At 57.4% G+C, this 18,904-nt stretch overlaps 5 protein-coding genes and 1 non-coding gene across 6 annotated transcripts; 1 reads left to right on the top strand and 5 right to left on the bottom strand.

Annotated features, from left to right (window-relative positions):
- Nucleotides 1-1,874, bottom strand: MYCTH_2297820 (uncharacterized protein). Its single transcript, XM_003659993.1, has 5 exons — nucleotides 1,696-1,874; nucleotides 1,481-1,511; nucleotides 1,140-1,423; nucleotides 677-1,060; nucleotides 1-559 (listed from the first exon to the last, which is right to left on the bottom strand). The coding sequence occupies exons 1-5, from the start codon at nucleotides 1,732-1,734 to the stop codon at nucleotides 326-328; spliced, it is 972 nt and encodes a 323-aa protein (XP_003660041.1). The 5' UTR covers nucleotides 1,735-1,874; the 3' UTR covers nucleotides 1-325.
- A 555-nt stretch (nucleotides 1,875-2,429) lies between these two features.
- MYCTH_2297818 (uncharacterized protein) lies at nucleotides 2,430-5,809 on the bottom strand. The gene is made up of 2 exons (XM_003659992.1): nucleotides 5,289-5,809; nucleotides 2,430-5,200 (listed from the first exon to the last, which is right to left on the bottom strand). The coding sequence occupies exons 1-2, from the start codon at nucleotides 5,497-5,499 to the stop codon at nucleotides 2,760-2,762; spliced, it is 2,652 nt and encodes an 883-aa protein (XP_003660040.1). The 5' UTR covers nucleotides 5,500-5,809; the 3' UTR covers nucleotides 2,430-2,759.
- Nucleotides 5,810-6,825: 1,016 nt separating this feature from the next.
- MYCTH_2297816 (uncharacterized protein) lies at nucleotides 6,826-8,239 on the bottom strand. The gene is made up of 5 exons (XM_003659991.1): nucleotides 7,783-8,239; nucleotides 7,357-7,536; nucleotides 7,129-7,280; nucleotides 6,978-7,074; nucleotides 6,826-6,918 (listed from the first exon to the last, which is right to left on the bottom strand). The coding sequence occupies exons 1-5, from the start codon at nucleotides 7,793-7,795 to the stop codon at nucleotides 6,896-6,898; spliced, it is 465 nt and encodes a 154-aa protein (XP_003660039.1). The 5' UTR covers nucleotides 7,796-8,239; the 3' UTR covers nucleotides 6,826-6,895.
- A 1,265-nt stretch (nucleotides 8,240-9,504) lies between these two features.
- MYCTH_2297813 (uncharacterized protein) lies at nucleotides 9,505-15,229 on the top strand. The gene is made up of 2 exons (XM_003659990.1): nucleotides 9,505-13,319; nucleotides 13,380-15,229. Exons 1-2 carry the CDS (start codon nucleotides 9,618-9,620, stop codon nucleotides 15,036-15,038), a joined length of 5,361 nt encoding a protein of 1,786 aa, XP_003660038.1. The 5' UTR covers nucleotides 9,505-9,617; the 3' UTR covers nucleotides 15,039-15,229.
- Nucleotides 15,230-15,663: 434 nt separating this feature from the next.
- Nucleotides 15,664-15,734, bottom strand: MYCTH_t15. The gene has a single exon. It is a non-coding gene; the product is annotated as a tRNA-Gly (tRNA).
- A 107-nt stretch (nucleotides 15,735-15,841) lies between these two features.
- MYCTH_2297811 (uncharacterized protein) lies at nucleotides 15,842-18,144 on the bottom strand. The gene is made up of 2 exons (XM_003659989.1): nucleotides 17,565-18,144; nucleotides 15,842-17,445 (listed from the first exon to the last, which is right to left on the bottom strand). The coding sequence occupies exons 1-2, from the start codon at nucleotides 17,869-17,871 to the stop codon at nucleotides 16,052-16,054; spliced, it is 1,701 nt and encodes a 566-aa protein (XP_003660037.1). The 5' UTR covers nucleotides 17,872-18,144; the 3' UTR covers nucleotides 15,842-16,051.
- Nucleotides 18,145-18,904: the final 760 nt, after the last annotated feature.

The raw sequence follows: 18,904 nt of genomic DNA, 5'->3' as shown, positions 1-18,904 counted from the left end.
ACATGGCATACGTGCCTGAATGCTTCACTAGATTGGTGAAGGAGAGGAGGAAGGTGCTTCTCGGACTCCTGGTGCACTGTACAATCAAAATGAGGTTTGTTTACAAATTGGATTTACCGAGTTTATTCCGACTGTGTGTGTGTGTGTATATATCGGCGGGCTTGCTCGTGTGTCCCATCACCCAAACCGAAAAGACTGAGCATTCTTGCTTTAACGATAACCCATTTTTTTTGTTTCGAGCGCATGCCCAAGCAGTCCGGCCCATTCTAGACTAGTCATCAAATATCCATTACCACAATCTGTCCGTCTCCTGGACCGAAACCATTTACTCCAGCTTGGCCCTGATGAGACCCTTGAGGGTGACGGCGTCGGCCGCAAACTTGCTGATGCCTTCCCGAAGCTTCTCGACGGCCATCTGGTCCTCGTTGAAGTCGAAGCGGAAGTTGGCCTCCTCGTTGATGTACGTCCTCTTCTGGATGTCGAGCGCGCTGGCGGCGGCGGCATCGAGCTTCTTGGGAACGGGCTCGGTCGAGTTGATGAGCTCCTCAAGAAGGCTGGGCTGTTGATGGAGTTAGCATCACCGGAGCACACCGAGACAAGCGCTGTTTTGGTGTTTGGTGTGTGTGTGTGTGTGTGTGTTGGGGGGGCCGGGGGAAGAACTCAGTGGCAAACGTACAGAGATGGTCAGGTAGTCGCAGCCGGCCAGCTCGGTGATCTCGCCGGTGTTGCGGAAGGAGGCACCCATGACGATGGTCTTGTAGCCGAACTTCTTGTAGTAGTTGAAGATGTTCTTGACGCTGGCAACACCCGGATCCTCCTCCTTGGTGTAGTCCTTCTTGGTGGCCGCCTTGAACCAGTCAAGGATACGGCCAACGAAGGGGGAGATGAGGTAGGCACCAGCCTCGGCGGCGGCGATGGCCTGGACGATCGAGAACATGAGCGTCAGGTTGCAGTTGACGCCGTGGTCCCGCTGCAGGATCTCGGCCGCCTTGATACCCTCCCATGTCGAGGCGATCTTGATCAAGACACGGTCCTTGCTGATACCCTCCTTCTCGTAGAGCTGTGGGATGACGAAGTCAGCACAGGCACGCGTCCACGCGAACGGTCCGGGAAAGGGGAGCCGGGGATCGGAAACATACCTTGATGATGTGAAGCGCCTTGTCAACCGAGTCCTTTGTGCTGAAGGAGAAAGCGGCATCGACCTCGGTGGAGACCTTGCCGGGGATGATCTCAAGGATCTTCTTGCCGAATTGGACGAGCAGGTGGTCCAGGGCCGAGTCAACCTGCTGGTCGATCGAGCCGCCCTCGGCCTTGGCCTTGGCGACAGCAATGTCCAAGAGCCCCGCATACTCGGGCTTCTTTGTTGCGGCGAGGATCAGGGACGGGTTGGTGGTGGCATCCTGGGGCTTGTACTTGCCGATGGCTACGGACTGTGAGCAGAGGTCGCTCGACAAGAGGGGTTTCGGATGGGCAGACTAACAGGCAAAGTCACCGGAGTCGCTAACAACGACCTATTCGACGGACAGCAGTGTCAGCAAAAGGTTTTGTACAACTAAAAATTCACCGACCGGCAACTTCGCGACAACCCGACGACGCCGCGCTGGTCATTCCAGCCGTTCCAGCACGATGGGCGCCATCGGCCACTTTTCTTCCCCAACGAGGGGTTTGGTGGGGTAGTTGAAGTCATCGACATACCGTGCCGGTAGCCTTGAGTTGCTCGAGCGAGTTGGCCATGATGGGCAAAAGTGAATCGGCGAAAAGACAACGGGTATAAAGGCGTGAAGCTTTTGGACCTAGGACTAGGCGTAGGAAATTTTCGCGGTTTGCAGGTTTGTTTGTTGTTGCTGGAAGAATAAATGGGGGGGACCAAGAGGGTCGACGGATAATATCTCTCGCCTTCCTGGAACGTGGGGCGACACTCTCGTCATAACGTTAACACCCTTGTTCCCCTGGCCTCTCTGCCCCTCCTTGCCGCAATGCCCCGCCGCCGGCAGCGGGGCCCAACTCGATGCTGTTATGAGTGAGAAACCATTCTTTGGTCCGTCCTCTCCGTCTGTAATAAAGTCCGATCACTACAGTAAATCCAAAGAAAACAAGAAGCGACTTTTTCGTTCACCCTTTCTTCAAAACCCATACAGGTGCTTGCTGATCATACAAACAGGTCAAGCCATCTTTTTCCTCGTGCACTGCAACCCCCGCGCATCGCCCGATTGAACTCCGACGTTTGGCCGATGCCGGGTCCCGTCTCGAAGATTCATCAGGAGCTTGGAGCTCCTTTACTCATCCGCGCCAACCAAGCTTGTCACCCAGAGCGCGCCACATCCCTTGCCCTGATTGGGGGCAATGGTGACGGGTCCACCCGCCTTTCAAATAGCCGGGAAAGCAGAATGTGGTCCACCAAGCGCCTCCGCGCCGCGCCGCGGAGAACGCTCCCTTGCTTCGCATTACGTATCCGATGCCCCCAACACAACTGATCACGAGTTTGTCCATGATACGCGGACTGCAATATTGCTTTTTTTTCTTCTTCTTCTTCTTCCTCATCATCTTGCCCCAATGCTATGGACAACGGTTGCAAGGTCATGCGATTACACAAGGTTTTGTAAGCGCGCAAACTTAGAACACGCGGCGCGGTTTTACTCAAGTTCCTGTCCCTTTCCTATCCACCGGTTCCGCTCCTCCCGGAGATACTCGCTCTCCTGATGATGCGGGATATCATGCTCGTCATATCCGCAGTCACACGAATCACCACCTGCACTGCTTCAGTCCTCCGTGATATCGCCATACTCCCAGATGCCGCGGCGCCCCTCCTTGGCCTCGGCCTCAGCCTCCCGGAGGCTCTTGAGGACCGGCTCAAAGACCTTGCTACGCTCCCACGCCTTCAGCTTGCGCGCTACCAGGGCATGGCCTTCCAGCACCACGCTGCGGTTAATCGACTCGCTGGAGTTGTTGCCCTCCGGCTTGCCGTCATACAGGGTCACGTAGCTGACGCCCTCCTTGCTGTCGACGTAGTCGAAGCTGGCCACCAGCCGCTTGCCCTCGGTGAGCTCGTACAGGTAGTTGATGGCGTCGCCGAGGTAGTCGGGCGACGCCGGGAGCTGCACGAATGACAGCTGCGTGTCGACGGCCTGCGGCTTCAGCCTCTGGACCGTGAACTGGGGCTGGTTGAGCGGCCGGAGCTTGGACCACGGCTGCTTCTCCGAGTTGCCGTAGTCGATATACACGACCTCGGCCACCTTGGCCGCGCGGTCGTTGGACCGGATGCGGGCTCTGTACCACTCCCCGTCCTCGGTGAACTGGGCGGCCACGTAGTCGCCGGCCTTGGGCACGTCCTTGATGGTGGCGCTGTTGGTCGGGTTCAGATGGAACTGCCTGAACTCCTCCATTAGGGTCTCGAGTGCGTCCGTGCCCTTGCCGATCTCCTGGACCTTGATCCTGCCGTTGGAGTCGATGTTGGTGACGATGACGTCGCGGTAGTCCTCTGGTTTCTTGTCGATGGTCACCGAAGCGTCCGCGGCGGCCTCGCCGGCGGTGGTGGTCTCGCCTTCCTCCTCGACATCCTGGGATGGGTCCCAATCGTGCCACAGGCCCTTCCTGGCCTGCTTTGCGCGGTCCTGCGCTGCCAGCAGCTCGGCAGCGTTGCCCGACTTCTCGGCCGAGTACTTGTGAACGGTGGCCAGCCCTTCCTCGACGAGGACCTTGGCGAAGCTCTCCCGGTTCACATACAGGTCGCCGATGAAGCCGCCCACCTTGTCAATGTCGTGGACGTCAATCTCGCAATCTCTCTGATTGCAGCGCCTGTTAGCCAGATCCAAGGCCTCCTGTCCGAATGGCTCTCCCTTCTCCTGAGGGGTCCGACCAGCCCGGGGCGCGCGGATACCGGCGAGGACCAGCGTCAGCTTGGCACTCTCGCGAGGCACCAGGATGGTAAAGCGAGACCCGGACTTGCAGAAGTCGACAATGCCCGGAACCTTGCGCTGCCGCGACAGTGTCGACAGTTGCAGCTTGGCCTTTTGCAGGCTCTCCGACACGTCGATGTACTGCTTGACCTTGGGCGGCTTGCCGGACCACATCCCCTTCTTCTGTTCCTTTGCGGCTTCCTGAGCTGCCAGCAGCTCATCGTAGTTGGGAGCCCTGTCGGTGTCGTCCTTGCGGTGCCTGATGACGGAGCAGTAGCCCTCCTGGACGAGCTGAAGACCAATGTTCTTGCCGTTATGAGTGACGGTGGCGACCTCGCGGGCTTCGAACTCATCGCTCGCAGGCTTGCTCCCATCGACCGAGATGCGGACATGCTTGCCGATCAGCCTCTTGCGCAAGAACTCCTTCGCGTCGTCTCTAAAAGGAGCCTCAGAGGGCTCTCCAGCACGAGGTCCCCGGACACTGCTCAAGCTGATGCGCTTCTCGACGCCGGCCTTGTTCCGCACAATGATTGTATCGGCTCCAATAATCTTGGTGACGGTCGCATCGTGGTCCTTGCTCTCCGTAGACTTGGCCACGAATGCCTTGTGCAGGCGACGGCGGGCGGCCTGGGCCTCCTTCTCGGCGGCGCGAAGGGGAGCCATGTCGGCTCCGAGCATGGTAGAGTGGAAGTCGTTGCAGCGAGCCAGGCCTTCCTTCAAGAGGAACTCGGCAATGTTTCCCCGAGGGTGAAGAATGGCGCCGACGAGCTGTCCCTGGGGGCTCGCACCGACGATCTTGACCTTGACCGGCCGCTGGAGCAGGCGCTGCTCCACGAACGCGCGGGCTTCGTTGCCAAACTCCTCTGCGGGCTGCGTTTGCCCGTTCGACTGGTTCACACGCTCGGTTGAAGGCGCCCTGATGCCAGCGATGAGCGTCATGACCTGCCAATGCTTCTTCTCCGTAAGGAGCAGGCGGACCAGCAGTCGGTCACCGCTGATCACGCGCTCGATGATGCCATCTACCGTCTTGCCCTTCCACTGGTTCATGAACTCCGGCCCGCCGAGATCATTCTGGACTTCGATAACGCCGCCGGGTCCGGCGTGCAATCCCTTGCCTTGCTCCTTTGCTTGTGCCTCCAAGCTGCGCAACGTGTCGATCTTGGCGAGGATGTCCTCGGACTCCTCCTTTCGACCAGCATCGTCCCTGACCTTGACCCAGCCCGCCTGGACCGCCGCGTCCGGAAGTTGCGTCCCGTCCTGGAGGAGAGCCGTCCCATATTCCCGGCCAGAGTTGGGAATTGTGTCTATGGAATAGGTGAGCATGCCACTGGAGCTTTGGCGAGAGTACCGGACCTCGGCCGGCACGGAACCCTGAATGGAATTGTCACTCACACGAGACGCTGAATTTGATCTGCTTCCCGACCGTCAAGGCCCTGAGAAACTCGCGCGATTGAAAAGCATACGGTTCATCGCCGTCCTTGCTCAGACGAGGGGCGGAGACGTAAGCCAGCGAGAGCGTCCGCTCCGCCGCAGGATTGTTAGGACTGGTGAGCACGAGCGTGTCTCCGCTCAGAACCGACTTGACGTTGGCAAGGAGAGACATTGTGTTGAGCGAAGGCCGGCCCTAGGGGAGTAGGTTTAGGTAGGTATATATATAGTGTATGGGAGCCGCCTCTGATCCACTCTCGTTAGCTCAGTTCCTCAAACACACCGCTGTCCATCCAGTGCCGACTCTTTGCCTGAGCTCAAAAGTAACATAATCATGCCAGGCTTGCGTGTTTGAGGGTGATTTTTTTTAAAAAAAACAGCTGAATCGAAAAACCTCGAGGTGTAGGGAACTCCGCATCATCTGCCGCTGGCCATAGTGAGCGAGCTCAACGACATGTTGATCCGATGTCCTCCAGTCACTGTAAGATACACAGAGTGACCGAGGTTTGGCAGCACTTTCGCGGGCTGTGGTAAACAGGGGAAGGGTTTGAAATGCAGAACGGTCATCACAGAGCAAAGATTGCATACGTACCGTGATATAGCGGGAGACGACGACGGGAAAGGAGAGAGTAGCGGTATGTTGAAGCAGTTAAGGAGACACAGGAGCTTGGATCTAGGTAAGGCCAGCAATTGGCATTTTGACAGCTTTCAGGTCGAATTTGGATTGGTTCGCAGCTGTCTGTGGGGAACAGCTTTCCCCAGGGAAACGTTCAGGGGGTCTCCAGCGGGCATCAGGCCAGAACTGGGCTGGCCCCACAAGTCCGAAAATGGCATGTTTAACACCGGATATGCGCAGTACTGGATGTATGTATTTCGTGGTATACTTGCAGAAGATTCATACCGTGACTCAGCAGCTCACAGATCCCCGTAGCTTACATTTTGACAAGCGCATTGCATCTGGCGGCACTATTCGACGTATTTGCATTCGTAGAGTGGAATCATTGTTGGCAAACTACTTAAGTACCTGAGTTTTGCCGCTCTTCCCTGCTGCATTGAATTGTTACGGAAGCCCCGCATGTCGCAAGTACGCTCATTCAGTAGTGTACTGTGGGGAGAAAGTGAAATTAGATCTCAATTCTCCATTTTTTTCCAGGACCGTTGAGTAGATCATGGCATTTATCTTCTCACGGCAACATGCGAACGACGAAGTACTGATGCATGGGAACCAGTATTTTTAGGTGGGCTGTCAGCCAGCCGTGGAGAGCCGCGGGCCACCAACTACCGCGCACTGTGGGCTCTGGTCGAGGAGACACAGCTACCCCGCACGCTCCGTCTTTCGGCGACTTGCACCGGTCCATGGTCACTACTACGCAATCGTACAACTGCACGATAATCACCTTGGAACGTGTGTACGTTTTTGGATTTATTTAAGGCCAAAGAGTAAAAGAGATGTTGCCGCAGTCAGAGAGCCTCGTACCTCCCACCCAGCATGCGGAAAAGCTCGAGTTGATTCCCCCCTAACGGTTGCGGTTCCTCCTCTCACTCTTGGGTTGGAACTAATCTCGACTTGTTTACTGCGAGATGCCGATGACGCCTGAGAGATTTTGGTCAGCCCTGACATCAAGACACAAGGGAAGGTAGTAGGTGTCCTACCGCACGCAGGGCGCGGGCCGGCGTTGCCGGTCTTGAGCGACTCCTCGTTGCCGCCCTTGCCGAGATCATCGGTGCCGGCGTGGACAACGACGGTGCGCTGGCTATCTGTTAGTACTTTGCTGCTCGAAACGTCATTTTTTGTGAGACATACGCCGATGACGCTCTCGGGGCCGATCAGCTTGATGAGACTGTCCGTCACAGAGCCCTTGGAGTTGCCTTGGGCATCAGTCTCAATGTTGCCGAGGTCACCGACGTGGCGGTTCTCGTCGGTCGGGGCGCCGTGGTTCTTGCCGTGGGGGTTGACTGTAAAAGAGCTTCAGCAGCTGTCCGTATCCTGGCAGACGGCCAACGAGGCCGAGGGACTGCTCGGAGCACATACAGTGCGGGCCGGCCGAGGTGCACCCGTTGGTGTTGTCACCGAAGGTGTGGATGTGGAAGCCACGCTTGGCGTTGGGATCATGGCCGCTGATGTCCCAGGTAATCTTGGTAGGGGCGGACTCGGACTCCTGCTCGAAGACGACGGTGCCGGTGACCTTGGAGTCACCCCGGACGACAGCGACTGGACGCGTACATGTTAGCAATGGCTCGTCTATTTGCTCCAATCCCGCCTGCACGTCCAATGCAGGGTACCGTCGCCGAGGGATCCGGGGGATTGGTTCGTCCAGTGGTTTTTGGAGTGTCCATCAAGGTTGCGAGTCGAGGTTGGGATGAGCTCTTTTAACCCCTCCCATACGGGACATGCCTCGACCAGAACCGTGGGGCATCCGCAGATGGCGGGGCAGATCGAGAAAGATGTTTGACTTACCAGCCTTGACCATTGTGACGGTAGTGTGCGAGTTGGTATTTAGTTTTAGACGGTTGTGTTTCCGAGAAGTCGTCGAGAAGGCGGGCGAGATGTGTGAGAGAACAAGTGGGAACCTCTGAGAAGAGCTCCTGATAAAGCTTCCTTTGCGTGCTCGGGTTCCGAGGGTTTGCTCGCTGTTACGCGGTGGGGCGGAATTATGACGAAGATTCGCAACGCCGAACTCAACGACCCCGCACCGCATGCGGTCATACGAACGCCAGGGGTTCAACCAAATTAGAAACCACTCAAGAACACGGGAGAGAACCTGAAGCCTGGGCATCCAGCGTGTTGTGCCATGAGCGAAAAATTGTTTGGAAGCAAGGCTTTAAAGCCATTCATTCATATACTCATAAACCACCGTCTTGTCTTGGATTTTTTAAAAAAATAATCCGTACATTTTACTTCTTCGTATTAGGTCCCTTGATCTCCCTCGCAACGATGGAGACCCTTGCTCAGCGAGACGGGAGCGGGGTGAAGTGGAAGCGGTACACGAAGATCGTTGTGAGATAAGCCGGACTTATGATGTATGTTCTGTACATACCTACTTTCTCTCACGATGCAAGACCATTGCGTGATTTGCTCTTCGTCTGGCGGGGTACCGTTTTCCGGCTATCAGCGAAGCTCAGCTCCTTCAAGGATTGAAAACGTTAACGATAGAAATATCGTTCCAGCTCTGAACTGGTCGGGCTCTGCGCAGCCTCGGCTCCAGGCAAGAAGAAGCTGGCCGACTCGACCTGCAGGGCATTACGGCGCATGGTATGTATGAACGGACGGATGTGCAGGGCGGACGTGTCGAATTTAGCGCTTCTTCACTCACCCGACGCCGGCATATTCAACCCATGGATGCCGATCCAACCGAAACGCCTAGTTTGCCAGTCCAAGAGCACAACAAACTCGCCGCACCTCTGATACAGAGTACTTTATTTGTAAAAAGCTTTGGTAGCCTATGGGGCGACTCTAATCATACTCGAGAACCTCCATCTCCGACCATTTTGTTGTTTCATTCGGTGGATTCCATGCGACCCTGCTCCAGGTCCATTGACAAACTTGCTGCCTGCCTTGGCTGTACATAGTACTATAACTTATGCTTTTCTTTTACGGAGTGTTGTCGGTTACCGTGTTTGGCCACGGTGCCGCAAGTTGCGCGGGGCCCCAGTCCGCCCACGCTAGTGTTGTAGCCCAGGGTAAGAAGGTAGCCAACGTTGTGGCTGCCACTCACAGCCTGGTCCTCTCGCCCTCTCACAAACCACTATCACAAACCACTATCACCCACTCATCCCAAAATACTGCAGAACTGACGTCGGAGAATCTCCATACGACGATTCGTTTGTTCGCTTCCATTTCACGACAGAGTTTGGCAGTTTGATTGGCTTTTTTACGACTCGAGTGCAGACATCCGCAAGAAGAGTCTTGGAAGAGGCGTCGTTGCAGGGTTTCCGATGTGCCTGAAACGGGCGACTTCTTAGGTCCCTTCGTGCTCCACTCGACCCTGCGGGCACCTGCCTTACCCACCCGCGACCGCACCCTGTGTCGGCTCCTCTTCCGACAGCGAAAACCTACTACATCCATGTCTTGACGATCCTTCGAGCGCACACCGTGTTCTTTGTCCGCGAGGGACCACGCACGAGGGCGGACGATTGATTCTTGAGCCGCCCTGGCCCACGCGATCGCCGGTGGGGTGACTAGGCTAGTTACCCACGATCAACCGACAAAGTTGCGCACCTGCCTTGTCGCTTCCGTGAAGCACACAATCTCTATTTTGCAGAGCACGGCTCTCTGCCACCAGCCAGCGCGACATGTCCTTTCGCAGCGATGACTCGCGCCGGTACGGCCATGTGCCGCCAGCGCAATATTCTGTTGCCACCCCTCCACAGGAGCCTGCCGGATACCCCGCGCGGCGACTGAGCTTCAACAGCGGCGATGATGCCAACTACTTCGAACAGCCCAACACTCGACCCCAACGGTCATACACGGGTAGCACAGGCAGGGCCGACGAGGAGCTCTTCATAACTGGACCGACTGCTGAGAGCCAGCCGGCCGCTAACCGGGCGAGCTACGTCTCTCACAACGCAGCAGCAGCTACCTACCAGCGTCAATACCAGGTCCCGCCCCCTCCCCCGTCGCATTCGACATACAACCCCCAGGCCTTTGCTCGCTCGCAGTCGACTTCACTCCCGTACCACCCCGCACAGAACTTGCGGCAAACACCGTCCACGAGCCCAATTTACACTTCCCCCCCGACGACCTACACGCCCCCGGTATACAACCCCGCAGCATACGCGAACACCAACTCGGCCCTTTCCCACAGGCAATCCACCGGCGGGTACAACAACTATGGCTACGGAAACTATACCACACCTGCCGTTCCTCACGTATCCACAGCATACGTCCCTCAGCCGCCGTCAACTTATGGCGCCGGCGGATCACAACCCTCTTCGGCGACCACGCCTTCGGCCCCGCAACGATATGAGCCTGCGCTGCACAGTCCGCAATATGCACCCGCAGCAGCGCCGTCCGCCGTCTCGCCTCAGTACGAATCGCCATATCCCACATCGTATGGTGGTCAACAATACTCCGGGTCGTCGTATGCTAGCAACGGTGTCACGGCCGGGTCGAGCCCAGCATACTCTGCGCCTACCGCGCATACACCGTACCCTGTGCACTCCCTGATGCCCGTTGGGCCCGCCTACTCTCCAGACCCGAACTCTTTCTCTAACCGGGTGTCTCGATCCAACTCTCAGCCGTCGCCGCTGCCGTCTCCCCCAACTCATTCCCAGGCATCGCCTCAGGTCCAGAGGCATCCGACAAATGCGCCGCTTCCCAGTCGCCCGATGGATGACTTGCCGGAGGAATCAGACTGGACAATCAATGGTGGCGGCGAGACTGATTTCCAGGTGGCTCAAGAGAGCTTGATTCAGGACATTGTCTCCGATTTGGGTATAACGCACACCCAGCGGCCCCAGACCGCCAATGGTGCCGCCTCGGATGATCTTCTGGACAAGGCGCATCGGTACAATTCTACCTCGTCGAGGACGACTTCCGACACGGGCGTGAACCGGTACCCGTCAAATGCCTCGTCCGCCTTCAATAACACCGTGGTCTCCACCAACACCACCTACACCTGGGATTCTGAAGAAAGCGACCCAGAAGGTGCAGCTGGTCTGCTGGCGATGAGAGACGATATGGACGATCGAAGGTTTGGTGGAATCACATTTCCGGCATATATGGAACCACTCGCCTCCCCGCCGCCGCCGCCGCCGCAGCAGCAGCAGCAACCGCACCAGTCGCCGTCTCAGCAGTCAGCGCAGCAACATTCTCACCAGCCGCTCCGGTCGCACTCGCCGCTTCCCGAGCCTCCTGAGGAGCAGGTGAGTACAGGCAACGAGTTCGGCGGAATGGATCTCGGCATGTACGGAGGCGGCTACGCCGGGAATCTGCAGTATGGCAACGAGGTCGGTTCCCCACCGGCAATTACCCAGAGCCAGGACGCCCCTCGTCCGCTGCCGATGCCTCAGGGTCAGGGAGCCGAGTACCCGCCTTTCTCTGATGTGTCGGTCGATTACGGAGGCACGGGCGGCCTTCTCCCTCCTCAGACTCGTCGCTTGAGCTTCGACGACGGCGATGAGCGAGCATCCCTCCATTCTCGGCACAGCGGGAGCGATTCTCCCCCCAAGGAGGAATACCCTTATGATCAAATGTTCTGGCACCCAGGCCTCTCACACCGTCCGTTGCCTGCCCTCCCCTCTCAGACTGCAGATGGCGGCTCGCAGGTTTCACCACAACCTTCTGTCAGGTCTGGTTACCAGCACAACTACTCCCTGAGCGCAGACTCGAGGCTCCCTTACCCGCCCGACACACCTGTCCTCTACCAAGGTCAACATTCCGCCCAACCTCCCGTCGAGAGGTCAATATCGCTTTCGAACCACAGCACCACACCCCCGGTCCAGGCGCCTGCGCGGTCCCGAACAGATGCTACTGAGGAGCGGAGGCGAGCGCTCAAGCATATGTCCCAACCGCATGCACACTCCTACCAGCACGGCGCCGCGGCACCATACGAGAGCTATGATACTGGAACGCCGTCCTCACTGGCCGCTTATGATATGATCACGTTGCCCACCGGTCGGAAGAGGAAGTTTGTGCCTTCGAAACTCACGGCCGCGGATTTCAAGCGCTGTGCGGAGCCCTGGGCTTTGAGTGGCATCACATCCTGGATTCGCGAAATGGCGGAGGGCGAACCGGATCTGAAGAGGAAGACGATTGAAGAAGGCGTTCTTAAGCTCTTCTGTGCCAAGGTGCCGACCATGAACGTTGCCGATGCGGAGTTGCTAAGTGCGAGGGTGGTCGATTGTATGTTCGCCACCGGCATTCTGATTCCCGAGGAAGAATGGGTCAAGTTCGGCGCAGGACAGCTCTCCGGTGTGCTGGTGCAGCTCACCGGCTCTGGGTGCTTCGCGCCCAAGTTGCATGAGGACGAGGGGATGGCGCCCAGGTTGCACGACAACGGCATACCGGTGAGGTGTTATTCTCACACCTGTGGCAGGACCCTCAAGAAGGTAAATCTCGACAATATGATGTCCGAAGAGGACGTTGTCGTCTTGGACTGGGCCACCTTCCATGGCGTGACCAAGGAGGAGATCCAGTCGAAGCCCAAGAAGGAGGTCGAGCGGCAGAATGTCCTGCATGAGATCGTAACAGGAGAGGAGGAATACATGGGCCAGCTCGACGTTCTTCGTCTGCTATATCGCGACTGGCTCCGGGCGTGGCAGCCGCCCATCATCGCGGAAAACCGGATGGAGAAATTCATCGACGCTGTGTTCGGCAAGGTGGATGCTGTCCAGCAAATCAACAAGGAGCATCTGCTCGCTCAGCTCAAATACCGCCAACAAGAACAAGGCCCGTGGATCGTCGGATTTAGCGACTTGTTCAGAGAGTGGATTCGAAAAGCCAGACCGATCTATATCGAGTACTGCTCGTCGTTTCCGTATGCCTCGTATCTAATCAGGAAAGAGGCGGCCAGAAACCTGCTCTTCCGCCAGTTCCTCGATGTGGTCCGAGACCACAAACGCTCCAAACGTCTGGAGTGGACAACGTTTGTCAAGGCGCCCATCACCAGGCTTCAAAGATACGGTCTCCTTCTCGAAACGGTCAAGAAGAACATGCCTGGGGAGAGCGAGGAGAAGACGAATCTCGAGCGAGCTCTGGAAGAGATCAAGAAGGTCACCCACGAGTGCGATGAGAAAGTAGCGGAGATGACAAGGAAGGTTGAGCTGCTCGAGCTGCAGTCCATGCTGGTTCTGCGACCTGGCTTCCAGTCCGTCCTCAATCTCGACCACCTTGGCCGAGAGCTGCTCAAGCAGGGCGACCTGCAAAGACAGGGCTCGAAAGGTGTCCGCTGGGTTGACACCCATGCCCTACTCTTTGACCACTACTTCATTCTTGCCAAGGCAGTACCCTCAAAGGACGGGAGGACCGATAAGAAATATGATGTGTCCAAGGAGGTACGTGTACACCAAGGTTTCAGAGGTTTGTCTGACGATGCTGACGGCCGAATGATCCAGCCCATCCCCATGCCCCTGCTCTTCCTCGAGAGCATGAACGACGACCCGGTCGCCAAGCAGAAGGGCTTGACGGCCCCTTTGGCTCGAACCACAGCGGCAACCGGTTCCGGGACACAGCTTAACAAGGTGAACTCGAATGGAGGCGACCGGCCCGGAATTGAACATACCGCAACCGGACCGTCCATGAGTTCTCTCAATACGGTATCGCGGCTCACATCGGCAGGGGCCGATGACGGCAAGATTATTTATCCGTTCAGGATCAAGCATCTTGGTCACGATATCTATACGCTTTATGCATCGTCGGCTCAAGAGCGCGCCGCTTGGTGTTCGGCCATAATCGAGGCCAAGACCAGGCATGCCAGAGCGCTCCATGCACAAAACGCCGAGCCGTTCCGCCTGCGCGTCATTGCGGACAGCGCGTTCGCGTATGACTCGGCGTCACTCTTGGGAAGGCAGCCCAGCGTGTCGATCAGGGGCACGCCTTTGGACAGAGCGATCCGCGAGATGGAGCAGGTGTACGGCCCGGGGAGAGGCCCGCCTCCGGTGTGTCGGGCGATGGTGAACTGCGCCTGCGGTTTCACGGCGTTTGGCAAGTCTCTCATCGCCATTGGGACCGATTATGGCGTTTACATATCTGAGGTGTCGAACCCTAGGGGTTGGACACGGTCGGTTCAGATCAACAGAGTTACGCAGATTGCCGTCCTGGAGGAGTTCTCTGTCTGCCTCCTTATCGCGGATCGATCGCTGATTTCGTACCCGCTCGACGTGATTGCGCCGGTATCGAATTTCCCTGCACCGGCGCACGACAGTCCGCGCCGCGCGCCGCAACGTCTTGCCAAGGACGTGGCCTTCTTTGCGACGGCCCGCATGAAGGACAGGATGCTCGTCTTCTACAAGCGCAAGGAGGGTATGCATAACACGTTCAGAGTCCTCGAGCCAGTGTTCCAAAAGGCGAGCGAAAAGCGATCTCGCCTCTTCGGTAGCCGCCGCGGAGGCTCGGGCGGGACGACCGAGTCCTTCCGGGACTACGATGCCTTCTACATTCCGACTGAGTGCTTCTCGCTCAATCTCTTCCAGAACTACATCGCAGTCGCGACTGCCAAGGGCTTCGAACTGCTCACGCTCGACAAGAAGGTCACACAATCTATTCCGCGCGATCTCGGCCAGGCCGCCATCGCCAACATCGCCTCGCGCATCAAGGAGCCACACCCGCTCGGCATGTTCAAGCTGAACGATCAGGAGTTCCTGCTCACCTACGACGACTGCGCCGTTTACGTGGACAAGCACGGCGAGATCAGCCGCACCCTCATCATGGAGTACTCGGGCAAGCAGAAGAAGGCGAAAGCAGCCACGATGTTTGGCCAATATCTCGTGCTGTTCAACGACGACTACGTCGAGGTGCGTAATGCCGAGAACGGTCGCCTGCGGCAGATCATTGCCGGGCGCGATGTGCGCTGTCTAGATTTCGGGTTCCGCGGTCCCACGGGGACTGCCGCTGGCGGGGTCGGTGGTGGTGGTGCCGGCTTGGCCGGGCTACAGCCTCCCACGGGGGCGCAGCAGGATTCCAAGGGCACGGTCAAGATCTGCATGAGCCATCCGGAGGTGCCCGGCGGGCAGATCGTGCTAGAGATGTTGTTGAATGACGGACACGCGGAATGATGCTGAGACGGGGATTATGGAGAGGAAATGGTCATGATCGTGACGGGCGAATGAACTACAACACCATGGGAAGAAGGTGAAGTGAGCACAGCAGTGATGATGACAGTGATGACAACAAGGCCAACAGTTGGGTTGGCGATGACGGTACTCCTTTGATTTACGAGATGTGGAAGCTCAATCTTGTTGGAGGATTGAGGTTTCCGTTTGTTGTCTTGGAAAGACGGTTGTTGAGTCGATTGAGAGGGATTTCATAATTTTTTTGTCTGTTTCTTTCTTCAATCCTCATTACTCCTGCTTCTTACGCGGTTGCTCGGTTGATGATACGGGGTCCTTGGTCTTTTTTTTTTTCTGATGCGGCAGTGATTTCACGATTCCCCTATGTTATCTCCTTTGGCGCGATCCTAGTTTGGTTGATCGTTGGTGTATGTTAGTCGGGTGCAGCGTTCCGGTCACTTGCTGGACAGAAGTCAGTGAGCAGTGGGATTTTGTTACCCTGCAGCGTATGGTTTCAAGTGGATGGTTCCTAGACTTGACTGCTCTCTTATTGATCCGGCAAATATGACATCGACGGAGTATATATATTATGGGGGAAAAAAAGGGAGGAAGAAAAATATGGTGAACGTAGTGCGTCAGCCGCGAATCGAACGCGGGGCCCATCGATGGCAACGATGGATTTTACCACTAAACCACTGACGCTGTGTTGTGATGGTTGTAAAATCCTGTCTGATGGGGGGTTTAACAACGGGGAGCTCGACTTTGCCCCGAACCGAATTTTATTGAGAACCCCTTGTTGAAAGGGAAGACCGCCATTCGCCATAGGCAGGTGACTCGAATAAATATGAGTCCTTGGGACGAGATCGGCGGGGGGGGAGGGGGGGGGAAGTGGACGACTTGACACCGATGCACTCAACATGCTCCATACTCCAATTATAGCTAGGATCCAGCACACGCAAGATAGAAGAAGGATAGATAGCTTTGTTTTCACAAGAAAGCAAAAACTACCACGACCAGCCTTACTCGTCATCCCAATGCCTCCGACTTATTATAATGGGCCTCGCCGGATCCCAGGGCCCGTATATCTCGTTCTTGTACTTCTGCAGCCCTATCAGCCACCAGCTGCACCCGCCCATGGCCAGGGCGGCGATCAGACAGCCGACCAGCATGCCCAGGAGCCCCTTCTTCCACGGCCAGCCCTTCCCGTCGCCCAGGATCATGCCGACGCCGGCGCCGGCGCCGAGGACGAGCAGCACGGTCAGCGCGACGTGGTACCGCCAGCTGCGGTGGCGCGCGTACTGGCGGAAGACGGGGAACAGGCCGAAGACCTCGATGCTGAACAGCGTCAGGCTGAACACCTGGCCGGTGCTGGGCAGCCGGCTCGCCAGCACCGTGGACGCCATCAGCGCGGCGTTGGTCGACAGCGACGCCACGGGCATCCGCTTGCTGCTGCCGCTCCTCCCGCCGCCGCCGTGCGTCCCGGCAACCACGCCGCCGGCGGCCCAGCTGCTGCCCGAGTAGTCGAAGAAGAAGACGTTGATGGCGAGCAGCCAGAAGGACATGGCCCAGATGCTGTCGGAGGAGGTCGAGCGGGTGAGGGACTTGAGGATGGGGGAGAGGCCCAGGAGGGTGAAGTAGATGAGGATGGCCGACTTGATGGTGCCGAGGCGGACGTAGGCGCGGCCATTGCGGGCCAGGGGAGGAGATGGAGCCGGATCGCCGGCATGGCTGTGGTTATCCGGGCCATCGGGGCCGAGGCGAGCGGCGGCGGTGGTCGCGGCGCTGGCCTGGGAGGCGACGGAGCTGACGGAGCGCGAGTGGGGATGGCCCGGGATGAGGAGGCCGCTGTTACTGCTGCTGCTGCTGCCGCTGTTGCTGCTGTTGCTGTTGCTGCCGCCGCTAGCGCCACTCACCGAGAGGGAGGGTCGTTGTGGTTGTTGTGGTTGTTGGTGGTGTGAGTGGTCTTGGAGGAGGTTTGAGGTCGAACTCGCCGCGGATGGGAGGTTCGAGACGCTCGAGTTGCTCGCAGTGTTGGGGTTGGGCACCGGCTGGTCGAGGCCGGACGAGTCCTGCGGCCGCGGCGAGCGGTCTTCCCTGTACGCTCGTCCATCCCGCATCATGCGCGCCCTGGCATCCTCATCGCCTAGGCCGCTTGTCGACTCCTTGGTGACCCACCAGTCCCACAGCAACCAGCCGAGGAATGTCGCAAAGCTGCTCCATCCGACCACCGAAACAGGGCTGACGCGCTCTTGGAATATGCCCACGAAGCATACTACGAAAATTATGACGGAGCAGACGTGCTGCACGATGACGGTCGAGTCGGCTACTAGAGGCCAGAAGTCGTATGGCCGGACGCGGGGATTGCGCTGGAGGTTTTCGAGAAAGGTTGCTTGGTCGGTGTAGTTGTCCGGGTCTGTTCCATGGAGACGTCAGCACACCTCGTAGTCCGACCGCTCAGGATTAAAAAAAAAAAAAAAAAAAGAAAAGAAAAAAAAAGAGAGCGAAAGAAAGAAGCGGCGGGGCGTTGCGCACATGACTGCTTCACCCAGAGCAGCTTCTGGAAGCGCTTCCGGCGCCTGCTCCGGCTTCGATTGGGATCCTTGTGCCTAATGCGGCCTCGGCGTGACTCTGCACCGGAGGCATTCACCCCTCTGTCGAGACTCGCGAGGCGGTGCGGCGGGGAGAAGGGTGCGTAGGCGTCTTCGGGCGACAGATGCGACGGGTCGGCGCGGCGTGACCTGAGACCGGCGGGCACGGTCGACGATCGGACCAGCGGCGGGAACGGCGTCTCGGAATCGGAGGGGATGGCCGATTGATGGAGACCCGAGGGAGGGGCCATGGATCAACTAGGATGGTGCTCCATGAACAGCGCTCTGTCGGAATAGAGATGTCGGGATGGCACACGGATACCGCCCGTTTCCCAACTTGCAGCTGCAGTTGCAGTGCGTGTGTGTGTGCGCGTGTTTGGGTGTGAGTTGTGGCTAACGACTACTCCGCACCCCTGACGTGAAGCGCACTCCATGTTTCGAGGAAAACAAGCTTCGAACACGCGCAGGCCAATTCTTAGCACTGGCATGGGTTGGGCAGCCCCGCTGCTTTAGTGGGCCCTCAGCTTCCGATCCTGCATCAACCCACGGCACATACCAACTGAAAACGGCCGAGTGTTGGAGCTCTCACTACTATACTATGGTATACCACATGACATATTTGACTGAAGTCTGGAGGTCGTATTATCCAGATTAACCTCAACTCGCGGTCCGCCATGTTAGAGGAGGCATTTCTGACAAAATCAAGGTCAGGGCAACGGTGATCCGTTTGACCCCAAATCAGCGCGCAGATGGACAACAGAACCGAAGGCAGACAGCTTCCGCATTTAGTTTGCGCGAGCATCAGCACACACAGCTTTCCCCAACCCCAGCCCTCATGACGTATGTACTACGATCGCCCGTTGCGGGCGACTCTCTCACCGGCGCTGGAGCTTACGTAGCATTTCCGCAGAGAGGTGCTGGCAGAAGTCCTGGGGTGCATGGAGGAACGGAGAAATCCGTAGGCCGACGAAAACAACCTGAACTAATAATGGTGAGCCCAATCTTGCTCCAGCTCATGTCTGTCCGGACATAAATACGCTTTTGAACAGTAGTATACAGTGAGCACTGCCTTGCATGTGCACGCGCACACATATTGCACGTCGCCGGTCGAGTCGCTGGTCGAGACGCCGACTGACTCATATATGCTTATCTTGGCACATCAAGACAGGGGCTTAGTGTACTCCGTAGCCAGGCACGAATCGGCCTACCCAATTGGGTCTTCTTGTGTAACAACAGCTGAAGTGCCCCTGACAACCGCAGCAGCAGCTTCTTTCCCAATTGTCA

The sequence above is a fragment of the Thermothelomyces thermophilus genome, chromosome 1 (genome assembly GCF_000226095.1).
Source record: "Thermothelomyces thermophilus ATCC 42464 chromosome 1, complete sequence".
NCBI classification, from domain to species: Eukaryota; Fungi; Ascomycota; class Sordariomycetes; order Sordariales; family Chaetomiaceae; genus Thermothelomyces; species Thermothelomyces thermophilus.
The sequence above is the reverse complement of the archived record's forward strand: the minus strand, read 5'-3'. Positions and strand labels throughout refer to the sequence as shown.

Excerpts from the sequence above, each read along its gene's own strand:
- MYCTH_2297818 (XM_003659992.1), bottom strand. The coding sequence starts at position 5,499 with ATGTCTCTCCTTGCCAACGTCAAGTCGGTTCTGAGCGGAGACACGCTC. Across the intron at positions 5,201-5,288 it reads GATCAAATTCAGCGTCTCGT|ACACAATTCCCAACTCTGGC; the intron begins GTGAGTGACAAT and ends CCTATTCCATAG.
- MYCTH_2297820 (XM_003659993.1), bottom strand. The coding sequence starts at position 1,734 with ATGGCCAACTCGCTCGAGCAACTCAAGGCTACCGGCACG. Across the intron at positions 1,061-1,139 it reads AGGCGCTTCACATCATCAAG|CTCTACGAGAAGGAGGGTAT; the intron begins GTATGTTTCCGA and ends GTCATCCCACAG. Across the intron at positions 560-676 it reads GCGACTACCTGACCATCTCT|CCCAGCCTTCTTGAGGAGCT; the intron begins GTACGTTTGCCA and ends CTCCATCAACAG.
- MYCTH_2297813 (XM_003659990.1), top strand. The coding sequence starts at position 9,618 with ATGTCCTTTCGCAGCGATGACTCGCGCCGGTACGGCCATGTGCCGCCA. Across the intron at positions 13,320-13,379 it reads AATATGATGTGTCCAAGGAG|CCCATCCCCATGCCCCTGCT; the intron begins GTACGTGTACAC and ends CGAATGATCCAG.
- MYCTH_2297811 (XM_003659989.1), bottom strand. The coding sequence starts at position 17,871 with ATGGCCCCTCCCTCGGGTCTCCATCAATCGGCCATCCCCTCCGATTCC. Across the intron at positions 17,446-17,564 it reads GCTCTGGGTGAAGCAGTCAT|ACCCGGACAACTACACCGAC; the intron begins GTGCGCAACGCC and ends TCCATGGAACAG.
- MYCTH_2297816 (XM_003659991.1), bottom strand. Across the intron at positions 7,075-7,128 it reads GCCCCGAGAGCGTCATCGGC|CGCACCGTCGTTGTCCACGC; the intron begins GTATGTCTCACA and ends ACAGATAGCCAG. Across the intron at positions 6,919-6,977 it reads CGGCCCGCGCCCTGCGTGCG|GCGTCATCGGCATCTCGCAG; the intron begins GTAGGACACCTA and ends AAAATCTCTCAG.